Source organism: Desmodus rotundus, chromosome 10, assembly GCF_022682495.2.
Source record: "Desmodus rotundus isolate HL8 chromosome 10, HLdesRot8A.1, whole genome shotgun sequence".
NCBI classification, from domain to species: Eukaryota; Metazoa; Chordata; class Mammalia; order Chiroptera; family Phyllostomidae; genus Desmodus; species Desmodus rotundus.
In genome coordinates, this window is record NC_071396.1 from 2,624,837 (window position 1) to 2,645,065 (window position 20,229).

At 50.7% G+C, this 20,229-nt stretch overlaps 1 protein-coding gene across 1 annotated transcript; it reads left to right on the forward strand.

Annotated features, from left to right (window-relative positions):
* Positions 1-249: 249 nt before the first annotated feature.
* ZBTB41 (zinc finger and BTB domain containing 41) lies at positions 250-20,229 on the forward strand. Its single transcript, XM_053912901.1, has 11 exons — positions 250-390; positions 1,000-2,258; positions 5,119-5,326; positions 6,028-6,097; positions 6,893-7,040; positions 8,940-9,069; positions 12,467-12,562; positions 13,871-13,977; positions 15,339-15,444; positions 17,268-17,356; positions 18,541-20,229. The coding sequence occupies exons 2-11, from the start codon at positions 1,130-1,132 to the stop codon at positions 19,191-19,193; spliced, it is 2,736 nt and encodes a 911-aa protein (XP_053768876.1). The 5' UTR covers positions 250-390; positions 1,000-1,129; the 3' UTR covers positions 19,194-20,229.

Below are 20,229 nucleotides of genomic sequence, written 5' to 3' on the forward strand. Positions count from 1 at the left end.
CGGTGCCGCCCGCTTCCATTCCCCAGCCAGCCAGGCTCCGGGCGCGGTTTGCACGGGCTCAGTCCCCGCGGGTCCCCGGGCCACGGCGGAAAGCCGGGCGCGCGGACGTGGCGCGCGGCTCGGTGCCCCACGCGTGCCAGCAGGGCTCCCCGAGCCTGCGCACTCGGGGGCGCGCGCACATGCGCAGTGGCCCGCGCGGTGGCCCGCGCAGGGCCGCGCGCCCGGTTCGGGGGGGCTGGGGTGCTGGGCGGCGGCGCGCGGGTGACGTGTTCCGTGGGGCCCGCGCGGAGAAAGAGGGGGGCTGAACCCGGAAGCGGGTCGGCGCTGGAGCGAGCGCGCCCGGAGTGGAGCCCAGCGGCCGGGAGCCAGCGGGGGAGCCCGGGGTTCCCGGTAATGGATCCGGGGGGCGCTTGCCCAGGGACCCCGCGGTGGCGAGGGGAGCGGGCGGGCCGTGGGCGAGCGCCGTCTGCGCCGGGGCTGGGCCTGCAAAGCGCTCGTGCTGGCGGGGGTCGTCTCTGCGGTTGACCCCACCGTCCTGCTCGGCGCCCTCCTGGGGTCGTCCTCGCCGGGTGGCGCTGCCCGAGGGACGCTCTGCGTCCAAGAGTCGTGCGCCTCGCCCGCCGTGGGAAAGCGTGTCAGCGGAGACACTCGCAGGTCGCGGCCGCGAAGGCCTTATTGTCGCCAGCCCCGCGCCCCTTGTCCACCTGCACCCGCGGTGGCCGGCGGGCGCCCCTCCCGGCCCCGCACCCGGTGCGTGCGTCCTGCCCCAGAGGTGCGCTCGGGCTTCCCGGGTGGTTCTTTTGTTGGTAGTTTTTATGTTCCCCTGAGCGGCCCTCCGCGTTCTCCGCCCTGAAATCTCAGCCGCGAGCGAGTGGAAGCCGTGACTTTCTCATCGTGTCGTTCTGATTTAGGAAAAGATCGGCGGGTGGCGCGCGGTGTCTCAGGGCGGCGGCTCTGCGGTGGAGCGGGCTGGCTAACGCGGTTCCTCCTCTCTTGCAGCCGTGAAGCCCTGGGACACGCCCCTCCAGAAGCTGTGAACGGAGACCGTCCAGGGTTTTGTTGCGTGTGCTCCTCGGTACGCCCCCTAAGACACGTATGAAGTTTCCCGTTCTGGAACTGCCGCACTGCAATGAAGAAAAGGAGAAAGGCTGCCTCCAGTCTTGACGACAAGATCCATCTGGGCTACCCCGACGGTTCTTCCGAGGGACATGTGGCCGCAGCGTGCGACCCGCTAAGCTACCCCCACTGCGCCGAGAGACGCGCTGCCGCCGAAGCTCCGCACAGCCACCGGGACCTACCCGCGTCCCCGGATCAGAGGACGCTCTTGAGCTCTTTGCAGTATAACAAGAACTTGCTCAAGTACTTAAATGACGACAGGCAGAAGCAGCCGTCTTTCTGTGACTTGCTTATCATAGTCGAAGGGAAGGAGTTCAGCGCGCACAAGGTGGTTGTCGCCGTCGGGAGCAGCTATTTTCACGCGTGTTTGAGCAAAAACCCGAGCACGGATGTGGTCACCCTGGACCATGTGACGCACTCGGTTTTTCAGCACTTGCTCGAATTCCTTTACACGTCCGAGTTCTTTGTGTACAAGTACGAAATACCTCTTGTCTTAGAGGCAGCGAAATTCCTGGACATTATCGACGCCGTGAAGTTGCTCAACGAGGAGAGCGTTGCCCCGTTCCCGTCGGAGCTCGCTGAGAAGGCCTCGCCCGCGGAGACCCTCAGCGAGCTGACCGCGAGGCTATCGACCGGTCACCAGTGCAGATTCTGCAGAAGACATTTTTGTTACAAGAAGTCCCTGGAGAACCATCTGGCTAAAACCCACAGGTCCCTTCTGTTAGGCAAACAGCATGGGTTAACGATGCTGGAGAGAGGTTTTTCCGCCAGGAGATCCAAGAGGAACCGCAAGTGCCCCGCCAAGTTCGATGACACCAGCGACGAGGAGGAGCAAGAAAGTGCCGACGGGTCCGATAGTCTGAATCCGGAACCTTTCGACCGGGAGAAGTCCGACAGAAATGATTCTGAGGATGCTGGCAGTGACTACAACGCCGAGGAGGATGAGCTAGAGGAGGAGATGTCGGAGGAGGACTCCGACTCGGAGGAGCCAAGCGAGAAAGAGCAGAACGACGCGGACGAGGAGCCGGAGGCGGGGGACGCTGGGGCGAGCGCTCGCGAGGGCCTGAGGCCTGTGGTCCTGCAGCGCAGCAGCAAAAAAATCCTGCAGTGCCCGAAGTGTGATAAAACCTTTGACCGCATAGGTGAGCTGCGGGCGCTTGTTCTGTCTCTAGTAACTTTCTTTTTAGCGCCGTTTTAAAGGCGATGATTAAAAACCGAGCTTGGAAAGTAAATTTTACAACGAATGCTTGGCGGGGGTGGGTCGTTGATTTTCAATACGTATTTTATCCCGTTAGTGTAGATTCGTTGTGATTCAGGAATTAATGGAAGTGTTGGTAGTTGGTCTTTGTTTTGTCTTCCTGGGATGCCGACAGGGGGACAGATCAGTTCCCGCATTGGGCATGGGAAACTCCAGAGTATCAATTGTGATGAATACAGAGGTTTGATTGAGAGGCCAATTTAATTTAACAGATAAGTGCTATTTTTGAGTCATTATAGAGAGTTGAATTAGGTTATATTAGATTTAACTTAATAATTTGTATACCATTTCCCCTTGAACTTGGTAACATGTGAGTTAGAAACACAGTCACATTTCCAGTGTCCAGTACTGGTCAGAACTAGGATGCTTCAGATTACATGAATTTATAGTTGAGAATAAAACTGCACCGAATGTAACTTAATTTTGTAGGTACAGCCTTTTAGAAAGTGCCTAATTAGTAGATCCTTTGAAATTTTATTAATGAATAAATTAACTTCTCCCTTATTAGAAAAGTGTACATAGGAAATAAGGTCTATCAGCTTAAGTTAAAAACATGTCGGTGGATATTTAAGTTCAAGAGATCTAATATTTGCTAGTAAAATAATTTTTGGAGGTCTCCATGAACTGTTCTAATGTGAACTTTTAAATTGCAACAACTAGGCTATTTCTATATAAATCAAAGCTATGAAATCGTGAAGTGTACCACGCGTGACGGTGAAAGGAACCCGTAAGTGTGGTCTGACCTTGTGAAATCACTCACTCGGTTTGATAAGTGCCCAGGTGTCTTGCACGTTGAGTTGCTGATGTTACTGGTGTAGGGGGGAGTTAGCTTTATAAGCTACCGGTAGCCACTGCCTCTCAGAGTGTGGGACCGCATACTCCATGGCCTAACAGCAGTAACCTCAGTTTGCTTTTTATTGTGCCTCTGAATACTTTTCACGCCAAACCAGACTACTTTCGGCACCCCAGTTTAATAATTTATTACTGTTTTACTGTGTGGCTCTGCACAAACTTGGATAATAGAACTTTTCCTGAGTAACTCATTTGGAAGCACAAGTGAACTTGTTCAGCATGGGCCGGGTGGATGCTCTTTCAGAGCTCTGAACAAGTGCTGTGCGGGGTGTGGAGAAGAGAACAGCTTTTTTGGATTGAGATACACAAACATTCCATCTTTCCAAAAGGTTCTGTTTCTTGGGCTTTGTGTTCTGAGCACATGCTTCCTGTATTCTGCCTTAATATGACCCAGCTCAGCTGGAGATGGGTTCACAAGTGGGCCCAGCACACGAGTCCCAAAGATGCTTCAGGAAGGGCGTGAGTGTGCAAGAGGGATCAGGGAAGCTGTGCACGGCAGTTCACAACCGCTGTTCACTTGGTCAGCTTCTCCGCGAAGAAACCTATTGATTTTACTTAACCTGGCATTTCCTGAAATAATTTTGTCCCAGGGCGTTCTGCCGTACTGCTTTTAATGTCCCAAGAAACTAGAGTTCTTTGCACGTGATTTGGGAAAATGCCGTTCAAGACGAAGTTCCTGATAAACTAGGAGGAAAGCCTTTTGCAGCTTTTTCTTTCAACATGCTGACTTTTTTTTTTTCTTCAGTGCGAGGAAGGCGCGGGGAGAGGGAGAAAGAGAGACAGGGAAACACTGATTTGCTGTTCTGCTTATTGATGCCTTCATTGGTTGCTTCCTGGATGTGCCCTGACTGGGGGTCAGGCCCGAAGCCTGGCTGTGCTGCGGAGCTCTCTAACCAACTGAGCTACCCGGCCAGGGCCTTTGGCAGCTTTTTAAACCGGGGGCAGCCCAGGTAATTGTGGGAATACTTAGGTCACATTGTAGGCGTATTTCCAGCCTCCCTTTCTGATTGTATTTTACATTGCTTCTCTTTTATTCACCGCTCCCCGCCTTTGCTTCGCCCCACTGGGGCCGTGGGCTTTCCCTCGGTTCTCAGAGAGAGACTGCAACTGGGATTACATCACACTGGTCAAAAAAAGCACAAGCACAAGACGTCCCACTGCCTGCATTTTCGAATCCAGATCTTGGGCCTGTCTGTCCTGTGTTTGCTCTAAGTAGAGCTGGGCGGTGCTCCCAGTGTGTTCTGCTGGGGTTGGTGTGAGGGTTGGAGGGGGCAGCCCTCGTGAACCACCGAAAACGCATGGGATTTGGGAGGTACTCCAGGAACTCCAGCTTCTCTTGCTCTTCACTAGCCTGGTACAGTTAGTTGAGTGTTGCTGACACGCCGGCCAGTGTGAATGCACTTTGATGTATTCTCCTGTGCTCTGGCCTCCCCTCCCCCCGCCCAGTGCCAGTCACACCAAGGAGCTGACTCTGCACCCTGATGACCTCTAGTTTGCAAACACGGGTCTCAGTGGTCATGTCGCTTAACTCTTGTTTCATAAAACCTACGTGCTACCGCGGTGTCTGCAGAAGCTCCTTCCAGGTTTTACCTGGAGATGCACAAGAGCACCTGTCCACAGTAAAGCACAGGGTTAAATCCCATCCCCTGAACACAGCGGGGGAAGCGGGGACCCAAGTTTCCAAGGAAAGGCATATTTTGAGCATTGAGCTCAAAACAATACGTCTCTGAGGTTTGTCATAGCCGTAAGTTTAGGGAAGTTATTTTTAGATGCGGGTGTGTGCCCGGGTATTAAGTAGGGTACTAATCATGAGGTTTTTCCCTTTCCACTGTCAGATTTCGAACGCTCTGGTAAATGTGCTGAATCTGATCTTGCTTTCTCTCTTTTTGTAGGGAAATATGAGAGCCACACACGTGTTCACACAGGTGAGAAGCCCTTTGAGTGTGATATTTGTCACCAGCGCTATTCGACAAAGTCTAACCTAACTGTTCACAGAAAGAAGCACAGTAATGAAACAGACTTTCATAAGAAGGAGCACAAGTGCCCTTATTGTAACAAACTCCATGCAAGCAAGAAGACGTTAGCCAAGCATGTTAAGAGGCAAGTATTATCTTGCTTCCGTCATAGACTTTATCGTGCCTTCGAGTTGCAACGTGCACAGCGAGCCGAGGGTACCCGTGCCGGGCTCGTGTGCGGCGCCTTCGCCGCTCCATGTTTTGCAGACGTCAGATTACTCAGAGCAGCAGGTGTCAGTTCGCTCACGTTTTTTGTGAATGCCACTGAAACGGAGTTTCTGGTGTTGAAACGGGCTCCTCGGTCTATGCCACAGAAATTTAAGGTTATCCTGCGTTCTGTCTTGGGCTTCGGCAAGTGTGCCTTCTAGGCAGTACGGTCTTAGAAAGCTAGGGAACGTTCCTCAGGCTCAACTCGGCCTTTAGTTGGTAAACTAAAAATTTGTGAGAGAATATTTAGTATGGTTTGCATATTTAACTCTAAGAAATTAAATTTACTGAAACCTGGACTAAAAAAAAAAAAATCAGATGAATTCCCTTGAAGATGATCTGTGAATAGTTAGGTCCCTGAATGTATTTAAAACATGCCTAGACTTCCCTCTGACACTTTCTGCATAAACTTCGGCTACACATTCGTCTGTTGAAATGATGCTGATACACATACCCAAAAAGTGCTCGTGAGTGTCTCTCTGTGCAGGAAAGGAATCTCTCTGGTTCTCGTAATCACTGTCCTCAGACTACACAGAACACTGACTTGACTAATGTAACCCTTTTATTTTTCTCTTCCAGGTTTCATCCTGAAAATGCACAAGAATTTATTTCCATTAAGAAGACTAAGAGTGAAAGTTGGAAATGTGATGTAATCGCTTTTAATTTGTAATAGAAAACCAGACTAAATGTAACGGTGCCTCTTGGGGAAGCCGTTAGATTGTCAAGTAATAGAACCGCGGCTCAGCTCCCTTTTGGACCTCTCTTTGCTGCAATGACGCCCTAGCGTTGCGATTAGTTAAGGCTGGTGTGGGTGAGTGTGTAGACGGCGGCCCTGACGGACGGGCCCGGCTTCAGTTTAACGCACTCACCCCGCCACGTGTTTGAGGTTGTGCGTGCACTGTGACATCAGGTTGGTGCGCACCCGTCCGCTGCTGCGGTTTCTCCTCTGTTTCCGATCGTCTGTTGCTACATAACAAACCACCTCAAGACCTAGTGGCCTTAAATAAGCATTTACTATAACTCACCATTTCATGGGCCATTAATACAAATTTGGGGCAGGGCTCTGCCGGCTGATTCTTCTGTCCCACAGGGTTTCAGCTGAGGCCACTCAGTCGTTTCCAGCTGTGGGTGGGCTGATCCCGTCTGGCTTCCAGAGTGGCTTCACTCACAGGGCCGACAACTGGGAGCTCAGTGAGGACAGGTGGCTGGGGCCCTGAGTCTCCTCTGCTTCAGTCACTTGACGGGCCGCTGGAGCTTCCTGCCAGCATAGCAGCGGGGGCCCGGGAAGCCTCCGTGCAGTCCACCGAGCGAGTGTTTTAGCTCCAGAGCGGCGCTTGCAGCACGTCCTGGTTTGACTGCTTGAATTTGTGCATTTGTGCCTCGTCAGGAGCTGTGCGTTTTAATTTTTAATTCCGGGTCCCGTGTTGTGTGCATGTTCTTCCAGATTTGCAAGAAGTCTTTCACTCGAAGACCTCACTTGGAGGAACATATGATTCTGCATTCTCAAGACAAGCCTTTCAAGTGCACCTATTGTGAAGAGCATTTCAAGTCACGGTTTGCGCGGTTAAAGCATCAAGAAAAGTTCCATTTGGGTGAGCAGACTGCTTTGTCTGAAAGCAGTCACAGCTCTTGTCAACTGCACAGCATGCTGGGGAGCCTGCTGCTGTCCGGCCAGTTGGGAGAAGACGTCACGTAGCTCGGGGGCCGGGGGGGTTCCACATTTGCCGCGGTTCCTGGAGACAAGGACATACCTCTGTTTACTTATTTGTCGCTTCGGTGGCCGATGTCTCCTGTGTTGCAGACTGTGTTTCTTCCCCGTTGATAGTCGGATGGCTTTGGGGGTGCTTGGGGTATGTCTTTTTTTTGTGTTGGGAAGATGCTCGCTTTTCAGGGGGTGCAGTAAACTTAGTCTCCTTGGATTTCAGTGTCCTGTCAGATGAATTCTGTCCCCAGGGCTTATGGCCACGTGGGGACTTGTGGTCTTGATGGCGGTGCAGCCAGGTGTGGTTACAACTGGTGGTCCCGGTGATGAGTGGCTGCCATGCCAACCGGAGGCCTTCCCCATCCTGGTCAGCGTGCCTGTGGACAGCGTGGGCACACACATGTGCTTCGTGCCCGTGAGGCCCAGAGCTACTGTAAAGCTGGCAGGGGGAGTGGACAGCAGCAAATAAAATCTCAGTGCTGTGCAGAAGGTCAAAACACGTTAAGCTAAATTTAATTAAGAGTGAGAACAGAGTGGCAGACGTGAGGGCCCTCTGACTCTCAGTCGCTGGGGGAACTGAAACGGCCCAGGAGCCACACTCAGTTTGCGGATGGGCTCGCTGGCAAGTTTGGTTGGGAGCTCCTGGGGGAAGGAAGGAGAGGAGGAGGGATATTTCATAGGAGGGGTATTTCAGCACTGTGTTAAGTATTTCATACTTAACACAGTGCTGAAGTGAGTGAACAGATGAACCCTTGCCGAAGGAGTTAATAAATGGATGAAAGACTCGGGTCCTGGGGAAGACAGGAGAGCAGAGGTGCTCAGTGAGTGCGTGTTGCAGAGTCTTGCGACCAGGCGTGCCCGGGGGTCCTCTCCTGATTCTGTCGTGTGCGATGTGGGGGCAGTTCTCCGGGGCGGCTCAGCCTCCGAGTGGTTCTGCTCATTCAGACAGGCGTCTGAATTCCGAACGCGCTCAAACGCCGTTTCTCTCCATTGTGCTACTGTAATTAGTTCATTAACTGATCAGTTAATGCCTTTTTCAGTTTACTTTTCCAGATTCTGAGACATCTTCCAAATTTACAGCTTCCGTGAACAATCCACTTTCAAACCATGAACTCTCTCTTAAGTTAATTTTTCCAAAGTTTTTCATTACTTCCTTATTCCAGAAATTTAGAATGTAACATTTGCTACTTTTTCCAGTCTGATTTCAATCTAGGAACTGGCCATTTCAATTTTCGAACTCATTAGTTCATTAGCACTTACTATATTAGATGCCAGGCACTGTGCTCAGCTCCGGGGATACAGAAATGATTGTGAATCTGCCTTCTAGGAGTAGAAGGAAAGAGAAAACTATGAGTAAGCGATTGCATTGTGCTATTGCCTGCGCTCTGACAAAAGCAGGCACACACTTGTTACATACTTTACAGGAGGGGAGGGCACCAGCTCTCAGCACTGTGTTCTTCCTGTGAGCCCCCGTGCTGTTCACACAGAACACTTCATTTCCGAAGCTCCTGCCACCTAATGTGTGGGTTTTCTCCCACGACGGGAAGCACGTCTCTCACAGCAGCTGGGTGTCCCACAGCTTAACTCACTTCTGACACTGGTTGGGGACAGGGAGAGATCCCACCGGTTAAGGGCTCAGTCCTGCAATTCCCCCCCCCCACTCCCCCTGATGCCAGTCACAAGTAGAGGGTCCCCAGGGGACCCACAGCCTCTCTTATCAGGTACCAGTGACGTTGGACTTAGCATCGGCTCCTTAACCTTCACACACACACTGTTCTTTCCTCTTTAGGTCCTTTCCCATGTGACATATGCGGGCGCCAGTTTAACGACACTGGGAATTTGAAGCGCCACATAGAATGTACCCACGGTGGGAAGAGAAAATGGACCTGCTTCATCTGTGGAAAATCAGTGCGAGAGAGGTGAGGAGCCACCCCAGACCCAGGACAGCCCTGGCACTGCCGGGGGAGGTGACAGAGGTGGTGCTCACGGGTCAAAGCAGGGCCGGACACAAGGTGTTGAGCTGAGCTTTAGCTCAAAGGGTGGAGAGAAAAGAAGAGGTCGTATTGAGTGTTACAGAAGATGATAGGAAGTCAGCATTGGTGGGTTTAGATGAATGTAACGTAGATACCGTTTCCTCCCTCCCTGAAATCACACTAGAAATACATTAAAGTTACTCATTTATTTATTTACCTTAGAGACAGTAAGCTACAGAGCCAGAGAGAGGAGACAGGTAACAAGAACAAAACAGGTTTGCAGCTAGAAAGCCCATGGGTCCGTGATGAGTGACTTAGGGACCTAAGACAAACGAATCCGAGGTGGCAATGGAGACAAGGAGAGGCTAGTTTTCGTCCTGGAAGCCGTAGAGACCAGCTGCGGTGGGTGCCCCGGAGCCAGGGTGAAGGAGACGCAGAGGAGATGCAGTAACAGTGGCTCAAGAAGTTAGATCGTGGCTTCTCTCCCGTCCCCCCCACAGGCCCCTGCTGCCGGGCACCGCCCTTGCCCAGAGCAGCAGGCATGGGGTTCTCACGTCCTGAAGGCTGAGAGCAGCGAGCCCCAGGCCTGACCCCTGCTGATGTCCTGGGTCATAGATTTTGTCTTCCACGGATTGTAGATTTTATCTTCCCCGGAAATCTGAGCAGCCGATGGGCAGACGTACTCCCTCCCGAATTATCTACCCAGACCACTGACAGTGAAGCAGCGCAGCCCAGCCCACCCGTGCTGCTCGGCCTCTCTTTCCAGTTTTCGTTCCAGCGCGCTGCATCGTCAGTGCGCAGCGGAGAACTGCAAGACGCAGAAGGGAGACGTTTAACGTGGAGGACAGACTTCAGCACAAACAGAAAAGGAAATAAAACCCGAGGGAAACAGATTCCGCAGGAAGAAGGGAACTTGCAGGACGAGAACTGATATTCCCGGTTGAAGATGCAGAAGCCGTTAAACAAGAGCAGGATGTTGCGAAAAGGTCACTGGCACCATAAATCCGAGCCAGAAGGGCTGGAGGACAAAGTTGAGGCAATCCCCCAAAACACACAGCAAAAAGATACAGAAATGTGAGATAAAATGTACAACGTTAGCTGACCAGGCAAGAGGTTGAGAAAGAAAGCACAGAGAAAATGGCTTAAAAAAATCATTGAAATAATTCAAGATGCTTTCCCAGAACTGAAGGACATGAGTTGCCGGACAGAAATGACTCATCAGGAGTTTGGGACAATGTCTGCAAAGGGACCTGTCTGAGGCCCACCTCTGGCTGTTCAGAACACTGGGGACAAAGAGACGCTTCTGGTTTTTTCCCGGGAAAAAAGTAACTTGCACTGAAATAAGAGTTAGACTGCTTGGGCTTTTCTCTGCAGTTGTACTTCCAAAACTCTGCAAGAAAAAAGTTTCCAAACTAGAATTCTGTTTTTAGTCAAACTAACAATGAAGTCTGAGGGTGGTAAAGACATTTTTCATGATGCCAAACATTAGGCTGATTGTCCCCTTTCTCTGGAAGCAGCTAAAGGATGTGCTTCATCAGAAGGAGAAACCAAACTGGAGACAGAGGCCCCTGGAAGTCGGGACTGTTACCCGGGAGCAAGGCAGGGGCGTTCCCGGCGGGGCGGGCAGTGAGGCTCCCACCGTGTCCGATGCCTCGCTTCGGTGTGCTGTGGGTCTTCAGTCCTCACTAGTACTAGTGCCCCGTGCCACGCTGGGGACTGTCATGGCTAAGGTCCCTGCTGTTCCCTCTTTTAATTAGGGAACTGACCACATTTTCTTTAGCGGATGAGAACGTTGGACCCGACACCGACCTTCTCAGCGGTGTTGAGCCGCCCGGCACGGTGCTGGGAACTGCGGGATAGTGCTGTACAGCAGGTGTCTGGGACTTACCGTGTGGGACAGGCTTTATACCTGTTGGGCAGCAGTTCTCGTTCCCCCTCCCTGACCCAGATTCTTACCTGTCCTCTGCTTCTGCAGAGCGCCTGTGAGCTGATGAGGTTCCTCCTTTTCATGCCTTGCTGCTTGATGTACCCCAGCACGTTTGCTTTATTTCACAGAATCTTTTTTATCTATTTGTGAGAATTGGAGGTAGGTCGCAGGGAGCATAGCAGCCACATACATGGAGCAGCCTACCTGTGTTGCTCCTGTTCCTGTCGGACTGCCGGTGCCGGTGACCCCACTCGTCGGGGGCTCCGACTGGGGCGCACTTCGTTTCCAGGGCTTGTTCCTGCCTTCGCCCACGACCTGCTGGAGAGGGCTCCCGCGAGCCCCTCAGGGAGCCGCAGCCAGGCTTTGGTGCAGGGCCCTGTTCATACCGTCTTGTGGGCCTGCATCTGACAACGGCACTGCCGTTGGGTGTTTGCCTGCTCCTCAGGTTTTCAGAAGCACGTGCTGTGTGTTAATGCTGTATGCCACGTAGGTAGCAGAGCAAAAGAGAGGGGTGTGTAACCCGGGGTTATTTCTGAGAGTGGGGCGTAGGATGGGGCGGGGGTGCGTGTGGAGGCCCCCCGAAGCTATAATGGCCTGTGTCTGATATTTTTTGAACAGTATGTATAACTGACACTCTTCAGTAGGTTAAAGCCGCATAAATAAAAAATTAGAAATGCCACTTTCTTAAAATAACAGAGGGATATGATGGCAGAATAGGAAAATCAACATGCTGTGTTTATATGAAAATGTGCATTTACAGGTGAATAAGATTATTAAGGTTATTTTATGCATCATAAACTCCCCGCTGCCAAAACAAGAAGCAAACAAACCCTAAGCCATAACAACCTTTCTATGTTTTTACTTTTAATTATTGAATAGGTAAGGGCCTGGGGATAGTTTTCAGGGTGTTTCCCACAATGCGGGGTGTACCTGCAGACTCACCTGTGAGGGGCTGGTGGGCCCGTTGAAGCGGCCACCCACTGGCAGGCAGCTGCCTTCACTTCAGAGTCACCTTCCCGCTCAGCACAGCCTGGACTGAAACGAGAACCGAGAGGCAGTGGTGGCCAGAAGCCTGCAGGGCCAGGCGCATTGCCTTGTCCCTTCTCTCCCCCAATGACGTCGTCGGCCCTTCAGCTGGGTGGGGGTCTCTGAGTGTTAAACAGAACCGCTGGGCGGGCTGGCGACTCGTTTGGACCAGCCGTGGGCATGCCGTAGCCCATCAGGGACCCAGGGCAAGGGGCGTGGGGGGAGTGGAGATAATTGTATTTATGTGGTTTCCCTTTTCACGTGGGCTAGTCTCAGAAGGAGAGCATCTGTTCGCCTGAACACCTTTCTAGTAAGCTTTCTGGAAATCTGTGTTTCGTATGTACACTGGCCCTGAAAAGTCTTTTGTTTCAATACATGTTTTTAACGCAGAACCACTTTGAAGGAGCATTTGAGGATCCACAGTGGAGAAAAGCCTCACCTTTGTAGCATTTGCGGGCAAAGTTTTCGTCATGGAAGCTCATACAGGTAAGTCAGGGCAATTTTTTCTTTACATTAAGGGAGATAAAATTATGCCTTCGTTTTCATTCTATGTTTTTTATCCATGGTTTGGTTGTCCTGTTGAATTAAAACATTTCTTAGCATTTACGACAAGCAAAGTTGTGCAAAAAAGCTCTGTAGACGTCTGCCTTACAAATTTTAACATTCTCTTCATTCTGTGGCATAAAATATTGTTAAATGTTTCCTCACCACCAAAGTGGCTGGGTGCTTTCCTGTCTAAATTGTCATCATTTAACAGATTATTTCATTCCTTTTCTTTGAATTTATTATAATTGTAGTGTTCTAAACTTAGTGTGTTCCCTCACTCTCTATTGTCACAGAATAGTTTGGTATGAAAATATGGCAAAATTGAAAACTTCAGGATTCTCAGTTTTCAAAAGTCTTCATTGGTTTAAACTTATATAATTATTTTTATAACTGAATCCCTGACCACATTTTGAGTTTCTTAAAAGTTTTTTTTCTGAATAAATAATAAGGGATTATGTGTGAGATCTATGTACAATTTTACTTTTCATTAATGGTGCTGAAGAATTTTAATCTCAAACCTTTGCTGTTCACCTGTTCCTTTATTATCTACTTCTTTTTAAGCCTAAACAGAGTATTTCCCCTCTACACGCAGTCGGTCAGCTGAGTGGTTTTAGTTACAGTAGAACCAGCAGGTTGGGGCAGATCGAGTGAAGAAGTCGTTCATGTCCCTGGGACAGACGGACGTGGGTGGAGGGTTGTGAGGATAATTTGCACCTTTTAGTGTGTGACCTTGGGTGACTATGGAATGAGCCACATTTCGTTTGGTTGAATGGGGAGGAAAGTAGTAGAGTGTGATTGTCAGACAGTGGACGAGTTCTAGGTTCACCGAACTCCCAGCCGCTGGCTCAGAAGTGAGCTGTCAGCCACCCGGAAGGGCTCCTTCCGTTCCTGGCGGTGTCCTTGGCCCCGTGGGTGTTGGTCCCACGCGCCTGATTCTGGGTCCTCCTGCACTCACATCCGCCCTTGCTGTTCCTGACCTCACCCACCAGGCAGAGAGGCTCTGGATGCTTGGTAGGTTCAGTGAAGTGGCCGAGGGTGGAGAACACCAGGAAGGAGTGTCGCCCAGCGGAGGAGTGAGCTGGCGCAGAGGTTGAAGTGCTTCTTTGAAAGAGAGGAGTGGAGCAGGAGGCCTGGACTTGGGTGTTGGGGTGAGGCTGTGGGGGGAGACCCACGGCTCTTGCCTTGGGAGTGGCCAGGCTCCCTCCTGTCTCACCACCCTCAGCCTTCTCTTCTTCTTCTTCTTGACAGGCTTCACCTCCGGGTCCATCACGACGACAAGAGATACGAATGTGACGAGTGTGGGAAAACCTTCATCCGTCATGACCACCTCACGAAGCACAAGAAGATACACTCAGGTAGGGTGTGTGTGGGAAGGGTGCGCCCAGAACCCTTTTGTACGGAGCAGCCGAGAAGGGCACACTGGACCGTGTGTACGTGGGCCCGAGTTCTGATGATTGGGGTGGGTTGGCCACCTCTTGGTGACGCTGGTTCTAACTACAGTGTTTTAAAAGCATCTGAAAGGGGCATCATTTTATGACTTGTTCTTCTTCACTGTAATTTTAACTATCTGGTTGCCTTTTGTGACTACAAACCAGGTTTTAAAATTGTTCCAATGAGATGCTCACAGTTGGCATTTCGCGTGTGCCCCGGACGTGTGCGCAGCTGCTGCTGACAGCTCCCGAGAGGGCGATGCCCACCGTTTCGATTGGAGTTGAAAGAAGTTAGCACAACTTAGACTCTCAAGAGAAATGATTGTAATTGGGCGTTAAAGTTTATGTCACAGTGAATTTTTGAAACCCGGTCTTTGGAAAAGAGGACCTTAATCATCCCGATCAATTTCAGATCTTTTTACTGTACTCACCGTTTTTCTACTCTGGGGGTTTCTCCCCTATTTCCCTCTCCGACCGATGTGCAGGAAGTGTTAAAGGAGCCAGCGCCGTGGGCCCGGTGGGACGGCGGTGACTGTTGTCACTGCAGACAAAGTTCCACCTGTGCAGCGGGTGGCCTTCATCTTCGGAAATGGCCCCGGTGAGGCTAGTTGAGTCAGGACGTTAAAGGCCTTAATGACTTCCCCCCAGAATTACACATTTTCATTTTTAGGTGGAGAATCCTAAATTTCCAATTCTAGAGCCTATATGGTTAAATTGCACACAGGCATTAAGTTGAGAAAGTGGCTTTTCAAGGACAGGTCTTTGCTACTGAATATAAGAAATTGGACTCATGTAGAATTTTTCCCTTTATGTTTGTATTTTGGCTCATTGCACGTACGAGCAATCCCCACAGAGGAGCAGTCCTTCAACAGTAAAGTACAAAGGTCTGAAAGTGTCCGGGGCCGTTTAATAATAAACACTAAGACAGCCTCGGCTTGATTCCGTGTGTGCTCATTGAAGGCGTTTGACGTCCAGACATGTGTGTCCCGCCAGAGCCCTGAGTCCTGGAGTCATGCCCTCCTTCTTGCTCTGTGGCACCGGAAGGCAAGGGGCGCAGTCTGCTGCAGAGAGCTGCTGCCACTGGCAAGAGGACCGCGCCCCTGAAAATGAATGAGCGCAGGCCCCTGGGGGATGGTGTCTGAGTGCGGAGCGGAGGTCCGGAGCCCAGAACCGAGGTGGCCTGCTGCTCCTGGTGGCTCTCTGCCCTTGTGATCCTCCTGTTGGTCACTTGTTTCTGGGGAGGAAACTGCAATGCCTGTTATAACCCAAACGTTTGGGTCTCTAAGGTGAGAAGGCGCACCAGTGTGAGGAATGCGGGAAGTGTTTTGGCCGCAGGGACCACCTCACCGTGCATTACAAGAGCGTGCACCTGGGAGAGAAGGTGTGGCAGAAGTAAGTGAAGCGGCTGCCTGGGCTGTTGGCTGTGTCTAGGCTGGGAGGCGTTACCCCGTGTCCCCTGATTTGTTTTGTCTGTGTGGGGAGAGGCTGGTTGGTCGGCTCTCTCTTCTCTCGCTTCCGTAGCTTCTCTGCGGACCCAAGGGAACTGAGCAAAGCTTATCTTCCTGCTTGTTTTCAGCCGTTCAGAGGCTAGGAGGTGAACGTAACAACTAAAGTCTCGGCGTTCTTCGTGGAATTCATTTGTTTGGCTGCTGGGGGTCGTGGAGTATGTAAATATACTGCCTACGTATGATACTTAATGAGATAGCAATTATCGGGAAATGCTTATAGTCACATAAGCATTTGAAATGGTGTTTTATTTGAAGGAGGCATGCATTGTCCTGAACACCAACTTTTTAATACAAGTGAGGTATCAAGTTTAACTGAGTTGCCGAGTATAAAATGAGCTCATGCTCTTGGACTAGGTGTCAGGAGCGAGAGCTCAGTAAGGGAAGGGAGCTCAGTTCAGCAGCCGCGGGGCGCGGTCCGCACAGCAGTGCCCGCCTGGTCTTACCCGCGAGCAGAGCCCACGGGCGGTGCTGACTCGTGTTCGGGACCTGTGTTCTCGTGTGTGGTCCCGTGCTCCCTTCACTGGTTCTGTTCAGCAGTGCACTCGGTTGTCACTTTACTCACGTGCCGGTTCAGTGGCAGCGGTGCCACTGAGGGCTGGGACACCACGGCGCCCACGGGGCTTGTAGGGGAGGAAATCGGGCCGGAACACACTGTGCCGGTGGGGAGGAAACAGGCCTGAGGCGCCACTTCCTCCAGAGAGCCCGTGACTGTTTGCCTCCGCCCCTTTATGTCCTTATGCCATGAATTTTATATTACCGTTTATATTACCGTAAAGCATAGAAATTAAAATGAGGAAGAAATGGAAGTGCTTATTTATTTTTTAAGACACTCATCACATGCTAACATAAATAGTAATTATGTGAAAAGAAAATACTTTAAGAAGCAAAACAGCTATTCAAAAGTGGTTTCGTTTTACATTTTTGTAAATCTCTTCAGTGGCCTAACAGCTGAATTGTCCTATTTGGTCACGTGTTGCCTTGGTTGACGTAAATGAAGACAGTCTAGCCTCATTCAGGTACCTGATTGGTAGAAGGAGGAGTGTTATACTAGCCCTTTTCTTAGATCACCGTGGATGCTACTCTTGGCCACTACCCTAAAACTAAACAAGTGGTAGTTTCTTACGGGAAGAAGCAGCAAGGTGGGATCTGAAAGAAGATTCCCAGTCTTCACACCCTGTTGGGTTTCATCTCTCGGTCTGCCTGGCCCTTCGAACGGTGTTCTGCCCGCACAAAGTACCGCAGCACCGTGCGTGCTCAAGGGAGGCTGTGGCTTCACGGAGGTCTGCAGTTTCCCAGACGTCAGCGTGTCTCACAGGACAGGTCATGGGTCACACGTGCTGACCCGGCCTCTAGTGTCTCGCTGGGGAAGAGGGGTTGGGACCTGGGCAGGTGCATGGCTTCCAGAATCCTCACCGCAGCTGGAGAGCGCGGATCCTGTCACTGACACGTATCGGCAGTTTTCCCCTTGACACGGCAGTGGGAAAACATTGAACTTTTGAGAAAATGTCTGCCAAATCCTCGAGTCTGTGACTGTAGTTTGCCTTTTCCTCTTTCGAGTAAAATGGTGTTTATTCCATGAAAAACGTGGCTACTTGAGCCCACAACTCAGTCTCAGCGGCGCTTCCCTTTGGGATGCCATTGTCCTTCGATCTGCGGTGTGCTACTGTCACAAGTACATGGAAAAGTCAACCCTTTTTGTTTCCTTAGATACAAAGCAACCTTTCATCAATGTGATGTTTGTAAGAAGATTTTTAAAGGCAAGTCCAGTCTGGAAATGCATTTTCGGACACATTCAGGTAAAACCTACTGGGCAGTTTATATACATTTTGGTGTAATTATTCAGGGGTCAAATATGGGCCTTTAAACTTCATTGTTGGTTAAATTGGTTTGTTTTTCCCCATTAAAATTTTTGCTCACCGTATGAAATTTGATGTCATGAAGGAGCAGTACTTCAATCCCGTGCCCATCATTTTGTACAATTCGGGAAAACTTTGTTCCCTTGGGAGTTTACTCAGCTCTCAGCTCGCGTTTTCCTCTTCTGCCTGTTTGGGGGTCCTCTATGCGTGCCTCTCTAAAGGCATTTGCTTTCTTCTCTTTCAAAAGAGCAATTCGAATACGGCCTCATCGTCTTGGTTGCCAAGTTACCACTGCACAGCTTTCCTGGGACAGAGTCGCTTGTCACTTAGAGGTAGTTAGAGTAGGACGATTTGCCTCAGCTGCCTTCCAGAAGTTGCCATTTTCTAAATCTCCCCCCTGCCCCCCCCTCCGCCCCCCGGCGATGCTGCCGTCATTTGAGATGCTCGCTGTGTCGGATTCTCCCCTCTGTGCTGTCATAGCCCCTGTTTGATACCTCATGTAAATGAGCAGTTCTTAATGCTTCTGTTTCTTTTTTGAGAAATTAATTTATGCATTTTATAGCTGTTTTGTTTTATATTTAGTTTGAACTTTGTCAGACTGCTGTTCGGGGGGAGATAAATAATCGCTTTCATCAATACCAGAATGGGAAGTAACTGCATTTGAGCCCTTTCAGTAGCCAAGAATCACAGTAACGCATCTGTTACTGCTGCAGTGCCCTTGTAGAAACAAAGTTACGCCTCTCTCCGAATGAGGAAGTCCTGATTTGGGGCTACCTCGCGGTTCTAGTGAGAATAAAAGCAAGCCTGTGCGGAGATAGCCGAGGTCTACCCAGTGCTTCCCGGTGGGGTCCCTCCCGCAGCTCTGGGAGCTGAGGACTGTCTGTGGGCTGGGAGGAAGCAAGGTGCTCCCAGTGGGGACCTCGCCCAGGGCTGGGTGCTCAGTGGCGCAGCCAGGACCCAAAGTGCCCGGCCGCTCCGCTCACCAGCCTGCTGTTTTGCGATGGCACACGCCGTGACTAGTTTTGTTAGTGCTTGGAAGAATTCACATGGAAAGTTTGCTGCTTAAAATCACTGTATTGCCAAGTGCGTGCGCCTTGCACTTAATGCTATTGTCGTTCATGCAGGTGAAAAACCGTACAAGTGTCAAATTTGTAATCAGTCTTTTAGAATTAAGAAAACCTTGACGAAGCACTTGGTCATTCACTCGGATGCCCGGCCCTTCACCTGCCAGCACTGCACGGCCACCTTCAAGAGGAAGGACAAGCTGAAGTATCACACGGACCACGTGCACGGCATCAAGGCCGCGGACGAGCCCCTGGGCGCCGAGGACAAGCTCGGGGCCCCGCCGGCCGAGTGCCCGGTGGATGACAAGCTCTTCCGCGCAGAGGCGAAGCCCTACCCGGACCGGCCCAAGGGGTACCCGGCGGAGGCCAAGGCGCTGCTGCCGCACGTGCAGGCCGAGGTGTGCGTGCCCGTGACACTGGTGCCGGTGCAGATGCCCGAGCCCCCGGGAGACCTGGGACGGCACGCCGCCACCCTGCCTGCGCCCGCGCACGACCTCCTGTCGCCGCAGCCACAGCCCGCGGACTTCCCGCGGGCAGCCGACCTAGCCTTCCTGGAAAAGTACACGCTGACACCCCAGCCTGCCACCCTGGTTCACCCCGTGCGCCCCGAGCAGATGCTGGACCCCAGGGAGCAGTCCTACCTGGGGACGCTGCTGGGCCTCGACAGCGCGCCCGCCGTGCCGAGCCTCCCCAGCGACGAGCACCGCCCGTGAGGCCGCTGGGCGCGGGGGCTGGCGGGGGCTGCGGGCGCCCGCGCTGACGGCGGTGGCCGGCCAGACGGCGTTTTCATTCTCTTGCTCCCGAGTGCTCTGAACGTCGCAGATCAAGGAAATGATCCGTCTGTTTACAGAGCGTAGTAGGAAAGTGGGGACGCCTGTCGAGGTATATTGGAAGTGAACATTTTTGTGATTTTAAAAGATTATTTAGTGCCAATTTTAAATAGTATCTCAAACTTTTAAAAATTACTAGCTGTTGACATTATGGTTTTTTTAAAAAATCATCAGTGGAAATTTTATTTTTCTGTAGTCTTATTCCTCTCTTCTCCCTTCCCCATCTTCCAGAAAAGTTTAAGGACCGTGTAGGCATCAGGAAAATTTATGAGAGTTTACTGATAACTGCAGTTGTTCCTCATCCTAATATAAGAGTCACTGTTACTTCCTCCAGATTTTAAATAATTGATATTTTGAATATGAATTTATAAGAAAGTCTTGGATATTTCTCTGTTGTTTCTTTATCTGGCCACAATTTCCACTTATCATTATCCTTTGGTCTTTTGATAAATGCAAAGCCAGAAAGCTAACTAGTGTAAGAGCAGCTCGTTCAGTGAAATGTAGAATTGAAATAATTATCCAAATTATTGGTTATGAATAAAAAATCATTCATACTAATAACGATTATTATGAATAAGAAATCATTCGTACTAATTATGAATAAAATGTAAATATAAGGCTAGGCATTAAATTACACAAATTGGTAATGTGTTAAAAACAGAATATGACGGTTATCGTTCAGGCTAAGTTCACCTTTTTGTTTTGCCTTCGGTTTCACATTGAGAATGTATCTTCCTGTCACTAAGGGAGGGGAAATGATAGTGAATTAATGAGATTTAATAGTGTCCTGGTCTCATTGACCTCGGCTAACTGAAACTCTAGGAAACAGAAGCAAGATATTCCACAGCAATTGTTAGAAGAGGTGCCAAATCAACTATAACACTTGTGTTGGACTGAACTCACCGTTGTTTACTGTAAC

Bases quoted from the DNA above. Each gene is read 5' to 3' on its own strand.
- ZBTB41 (XM_053912901.1), top strand. From the start codon at position 1,130: ATGAAGAAAAGGAGAAAGGCTGCCTCCAGTCTTGACGACAAGATCCAT. The intron at 13,978-15,338 runs GTAGGGTGTGTG...TGGGTCTCTAAG, and splicing joins GCACAAGAAGATACACTCAG to GTGAGAAGGCGCACCAGTGT. The intron at 17,357-18,540 runs GTAAAACCTACT...TCGTTCATGCAG, and splicing joins GCATTTTCGGACACATTCAG to GTGAAAAACCGTACAAGTGT.